The 6,103-nt window shown below is 24.7% G+C and overlaps 1 protein-coding gene across 1 annotated transcript; it reads left to right on the forward strand.

Moving 5' to 3' along the window:
• The first annotated feature begins 1,694 nt into the window (after positions 1-1,694).
• LOC100570887 (putative uncharacterized protein DDB_G0282133) lies at positions 1,695-4,921 on the forward strand. Its single transcript, XM_029492542.1, has 9 exons — positions 1,695-1,821; positions 1,979-2,207; positions 2,271-2,501; positions 3,118-3,315; positions 3,417-3,566; positions 3,780-3,845; positions 4,010-4,260; positions 4,601-4,762; positions 4,816-4,921. The coding sequence occupies exons 2-9, from the start codon at positions 2,015-2,017 to the stop codon at positions 4,834-4,836; spliced, it is 1,272 nt and encodes a 423-aa protein (XP_029348402.1). The 5' UTR covers positions 1,695-1,821; positions 1,979-2,014; the 3' UTR covers positions 4,837-4,921.
• The last annotated feature ends 1,182 nt before the right edge of the window (positions 4,922-6,103 follow it).

A 6,103-nucleotide genomic window follows, 5' to 3' on the forward strand; every position in this document is an offset into this window, starting at 1 on the left:
GTCGATCCAGGGTTTTATCATCATTTTGGTTTAGGTTTGGCTCTAAAACAACATTTTAAGTATAGTCCAATAGATAATATTGAAGTCATTAAAGTAGTGATTGGAATTGACGGATTACCCTTAGCCAAAAGTAGTAGTAGTCAATTATGGCCTATTCTTGGTTATGTACGCCCACTAAAGAATAAAGTTTTTCCTATCGGCATATATTGGGGTTATGAAAAACCAAAAGATTCAAATGAATTTTTAAGAACATTTGTCGATGAATCCAAAATATTGACCAATTGTGGGATAACTATTGATGGTATTACTAAACAAGTTCAAATAGACGGTTTTAGCTTAGATGCTCCAGCAAAAAGTTTTATTTTAAAGATAAAGGGACATTCTGGATTTGATTCTTGTACCCGCTGTACAGTAGAAGGGGAGTACTTACAAAACAGAACTTGTTTTCCTTATTCTTCTACTATGATAAAACGTTCTCACATTGATTATATTAATAGAAACTATGAAGAACATCATGTTGAAAATTCAATTTCTATATTGGAAGAATTGCCTATTAATATTATTAGCTCATTTGGTCTCGATTACATGCATTTGACCTGTCTTGGTATTATGCGCAAATTATTACATTTATGGGTTGCCAAAGGTCCTTTAAATGTAAGATTACCAAGCTCAGTATCCAAGCAATTATCTTCATCACTTTTGTCATTAAGACCCTTCATACCATGTGAATTTTCCCGAAAACCAAGAGGATTAAATGATTTAAATCGATTTAAAGCTACCGAATTACGACAAATATTAGTTTATACGGGTCAAGTTGTTTTTAAAAATATTTTAAATAACAATTGCTATAAACACTTTATGGCATTAAGTATAGCTATGAATATTTTATTAACTAGCAACATGGGCAACTATGTAAAATATGCTCAAAATTTATTATACTACTTTGTTCAAACTTTTGAAACTTTATATGGAAAACATTTTATGTCTTTTAATGTTCATGGGCTAGTTCATATTAGTGATGACTATGAAAGATTTGGACCTTTAGATAACATTGCAGCTTTTCCATTCGAGAATTATTTAAAAAGTTTAAAAAAAATGATACGTAAACACGACAAACCACTTCAACAAATTATAAGGCGATGTAATGAAAGACATTTTATTGAGGGAAAAACATCTGAACAACATTTGAAAAACTGTGAACAATTAAAACATAAACACACTGATGGACCACTTTTAGAAAATCTTATAGGATTTCAATATAAAAAGTTATACTTAAAAAATATTAAAATTAAAGTTGGAAACAATGCTGACTCGTTTATATTAAATGATTCTAATGATATAATAAAAGTTGAAAATATAGTAAGCTTACATAAGACAAATGAAATTGTTATTATTGGTAAAGTATTTGAAATTAAAAAAGCTTTTTATGAAAAGCCTATTCCATCAATTGTATTAAACATTTATGAAGTTAATAACCTGTCGCTAACTCATAAATACTGGTCTTATAATTGTATTAAAAATAAAATGATGTTATTGGAATTGAATGGACAAAAGATAGCCATTCCAATTATTCATGATATTGATGGACAGTAATTAATATTTATTTTTTTAAGGTGAATATAGCAAAACTATTTAAATACTCTGATTTTTACAAACTAGTAATATATATTTTAAAATACAAAACTTATCACTAAGTAATCAACTAAAAATTATAATAAAATTACCTTATCCTAACATATAATTTTTTTCATAAAATGGTGGCTAAGTTGACTTGAATATTAGGTAACAGATCTAATATTGAACTATACTGTCTCAAATAATGTGGGTATATATATTATAATGCCTTTGTTAAACAATTAACTTATTTTACTAAAATATACTTAAATAATTTTTTTTAATTATTAAGCGTATACCTAACTAGTATTTTTAGTAGTGTTGTAAATAAATGTTTAAATGTAAATTTATATTCATATTTCAGATTTGTAAATATTGTATATTATATTTTTAATTTATCATGTCGTGGACTATTGTATGTTTTGAAGAGGAAAACTGCGTCGAAATAGTGCCTGATTATTGGTTTAAAAATGGTTGTTGTGCGTGGCCAAAAAAGAGTATAAAAAATTATAAAAAATTTGTTGATCGCCGTATTGAACCTAATGAAATAGATTTTGACTATTTCAAGGCAAGGTCCATGTCTCACAATATTGGTAAGGACTATAACCAATTATTTACCTGGTTTCATTGTTTTAATGTTAATATTATTATTTTAGTTAGTTTACATGATGCACGGGCAAAACTAAAAATTGCTGAAGAAACATCAGAATTATCTACTTTTGAAAATGAAAAGTCAACTCGAAGTGAACGGCACCGTCAACATGATTACTCTTATAACATTAAACATAAAGAAAAAACTAAGATGCCAAAGCAGTCAAGAAATAGAAATTTTAATGATTCTGAAGGAATTTCTATTGAAGATCCTCCTGTACTCAACAGTAGTCATGGTAATACATTTTTTTATATTTTTATTTGCTTCATAAATGTTGGATTAATTTATAGTTTGGTGGAAAAGTTAGTGACTGAATATGTGTTATATAATATTTTCAATGAACATTAATCCTCAGTATAGAAAAAAATTAATTTTTTAATTTGTGACTATGATGACAGTGATGCAGACAAAAATTATATTCCTGATAATTATAAAAAAAATCATCATTCAGGTATAAAATTAAATGCATGATACTTTACTTTTATGTATTTTCATATAAAATTATATCATTCGTTTTTATTCTTCTAAAATAAACTGGTTGTGGGTTTATACTAAAGCTAAGACATTTCTTACCTGCAAGGATGTAATATAGGTATATATATATATATAATTTTACTACTACTTATACTAAATAAACAAAATTTGGGCATTGAATATTTTGCTGTTATATCTAATAATAAAAAGTGTCCTTAAAATTAAGATGGTTGTAGAATTTATGGATTGTTGCAATTATACTACTTGTTAGAACATGTAATTTATGTTTTTTTTTTAGTTCTATTAGTATGTTGTTTATATTATTAAATAGTGAATAAAAAGTTATAATTAAAATAATTTGTTTTAATTTATTATAGGTGATGTAGTAGATGATGATAATGTATTAAATTCTCCATCAGGGAAATGGAATGTATCTAAAATAGATAATAATACCATGATAGTTGGAACCAGTAAAAAAAGACTTGATTTTACTAATACTCATACACCCAGTATATCCAAATCATCAATTAATAAATCACCAAATTATTCGCCAAGTCTAAGAAAACTAAAAAAAGGTAAGAATTACTTATTAAAATATAATATAAACATTTTATTAAATTGTCCATGTTATTCAATTTAGTAACAAAGAGTCTTTTTTATATGTTTCTATTTCAAGTTCCATCTAACTCAACATCAGACTTTGAAATTATTACAAATGAAGAGAGACGAGACGGAAACTCCAAATCACTATCATCTTTGCCTAATAGTAATAGTAAAAAAATTAGAAATAATGGATACTTTGAATCACATTTGTCATCTCTCACAAGTAACTATTATTTTTAATTTAAAATATATTTATGATAAAGTGTATTTATATTCTAGTTTTTAAATAATAATCTAACCTTAGTGATAAAGTTCCTTTAATTTGCTTCTGAAATTTTAAACTGTTAAATTATTAATATACATAATTAATATTATGTTTAGTACCCTTCAAGTTATTTTGTTTATTGTGAATTAAATAATATTTCTAATTTTACAGGTGACAATAATATGAATAAAAATGACTCAAATTCTGAAACAGGAAACAATTACTCGACACTTATAGGTAAACAATATCTTATATCTATAAACATTCTATCGTCTATTTTTCTTCATAATAGTATATTATAACACCTATATATCCTAATATGTTAATATTTATTATATGTCTATCATTGTATTTATTATATTATATTATAATATTATGTTACTAATTATCATACTTTGTAGACGTTGTAAATCAACTGGTACGCTCAACTGGAAATCTTAAATATGAAATAAGAGAACTGAGTAAAAAAATTGACTCTTCAGAAAACACCATGATGAATATTGCAGACAATTGTCATTCTATTCCACGTTCCAACAATGCAGATAATAATTACATAGAAGATGATGTGTATTGCTTTCCATTAACAACAATTGAAGAATTAAACACTTTTGAAGAAAAGCTGTCTTCTGACAATATATTTTGTAAAAAAATGGTAAAAAATAGATTATAATAATATAATAGCAGTAAATAATGTTCTTAAATTCTTATTTCAATAATTGTATTTATTGATAACATATTTATGTAGCTTAATATTAATATATAAAATATGTACTAATATGCCGGATTGCATAAACAATTAATAAACTTAAGTTGAAAATCAATAGTTAGCTAATATGGTTCCTTAAAACTGATGTAGTACATTACATTTTAGTGAGCCTCAAATAAATCAATTTTTTGTACAACCCGGCATGAAATTCTCAATGCATGTAAAGAAATTTAAATAAATTATATACCTACATAAAATATTTATCTTCTCATATTGAATAATACAGATCAGTGAATTGTCAAGATTAGAAAGATCAACTATTTCAGAAACAACTAGACAAATCATGTCTAAAATCTTTCATGACAATTTGCTTACACAGTTCTCGTACCAAGGCCAAAAGAAAAAACGAGTGTTCTCTATACTGAAAACATGCTCTATTATATTTAGTAAGAATTCCATTGGTTATCTTAATAATTGAACTAATTATAATTAATCAATTTCAGGTACTATAAGAAGTATTAGAAAATATAACAATTGTCCAGAGATAGATGTATTGAAGCCAATGAAAGTGTATATGGCTAATGCTAAAAGCCGGGAAGATGGAAAACAAAAAAAAATCAATGACAACCAGACACCGCAATTATCTACATAATAAAAATAATAAAAAATAAAATTGAAATAATTTTATTTATAAAATGCATAACAGATTTTATGTATTATTATAACAGTATATTAAATAATATTTTATAGGTACATAAATATTAATAAAGATGACAAATTATTTTAAACATTTTTGACTATATATTAATAAAACACCTTTCCTAACTTTCCTAATCATAAAGTATTGATAAAATGCTATATATATATTAATTTATATGTATTATTAGCATTTTAGCATTCGTCATATAGGTAAAAAAAAAATAGTTTTAGAAAGGTATATTGATATTATTACTACTTAAAAACATATATAATATATACTAAAAATATTTTTAAATTATCAGCTATAAAATAATACGATGTATCTAAAATATTTTGACAAAATATATTTTTATTTTTACAGTAATATATTTATAAAATGTAATCACAATATCTCACAAATGATTCTAAAATTATTTCAGAAATATCAAACCAGCGGCCAAAATATATTTTGTACATATATTGAATATATCTTATTATCTTCTAAACACCATCTAAAGTTGTTTTAAAAATATTTGTAGTTTGTGAATGATATTTTAAAAATAAGTAGAATTCATATTATTGCTATGTGGGGTTGAATACTTAGTCAACATATTGTTGATACATTATTAATTACTGTAAATACTGTAGTGCCGTAGTGGTTACTTAATTGTATTTATTTAAGTATACTTCTACGTCCTGCCAAATAGTTAAACATCATATGTTGACTAAGTATTTAACATTACAATTGATCTTATTTGTCATCATATGTATTTGTAATATTATGAAATGGCATTTTACTTAATTTCCATATTAAATCACGTCTTTTAAAGATTTAATCATTACTAAATTTTTTTTTTAACTTAGCTTTTTTTTACACGTAGTTATAACGAAGTGTTTTTGGTGTGATATCAACTATTTTTAATGTCGATGTGTTAATTATCAGCTGGTATTCTATAATAATAATAATAATAATAATCTTAATTAATAACTGCTGGCCTCCTGCTAATTTTTTTTTTTCCATAATTTAATATAATATTATATAATAATAAAAGTATAAAACACGTCGCGTACAATCGAGTGCAAGTCACGAAATGGTTTGTTTTTGCAATTG

The sequence above is a fragment of the Acyrthosiphon pisum genome, unplaced genomic scaffold (assembly GCF_005508785.2).
Source record: "Acyrthosiphon pisum isolate AL4f unplaced genomic scaffold, pea_aphid_22Mar2018_4r6ur Scaffold_21677;HRSCAF=24575, whole genome shotgun sequence".
Classification (NCBI taxonomy): Eukaryota; Metazoa; Arthropoda; class Insecta; order Hemiptera; family Aphididae; genus Acyrthosiphon; species Acyrthosiphon pisum.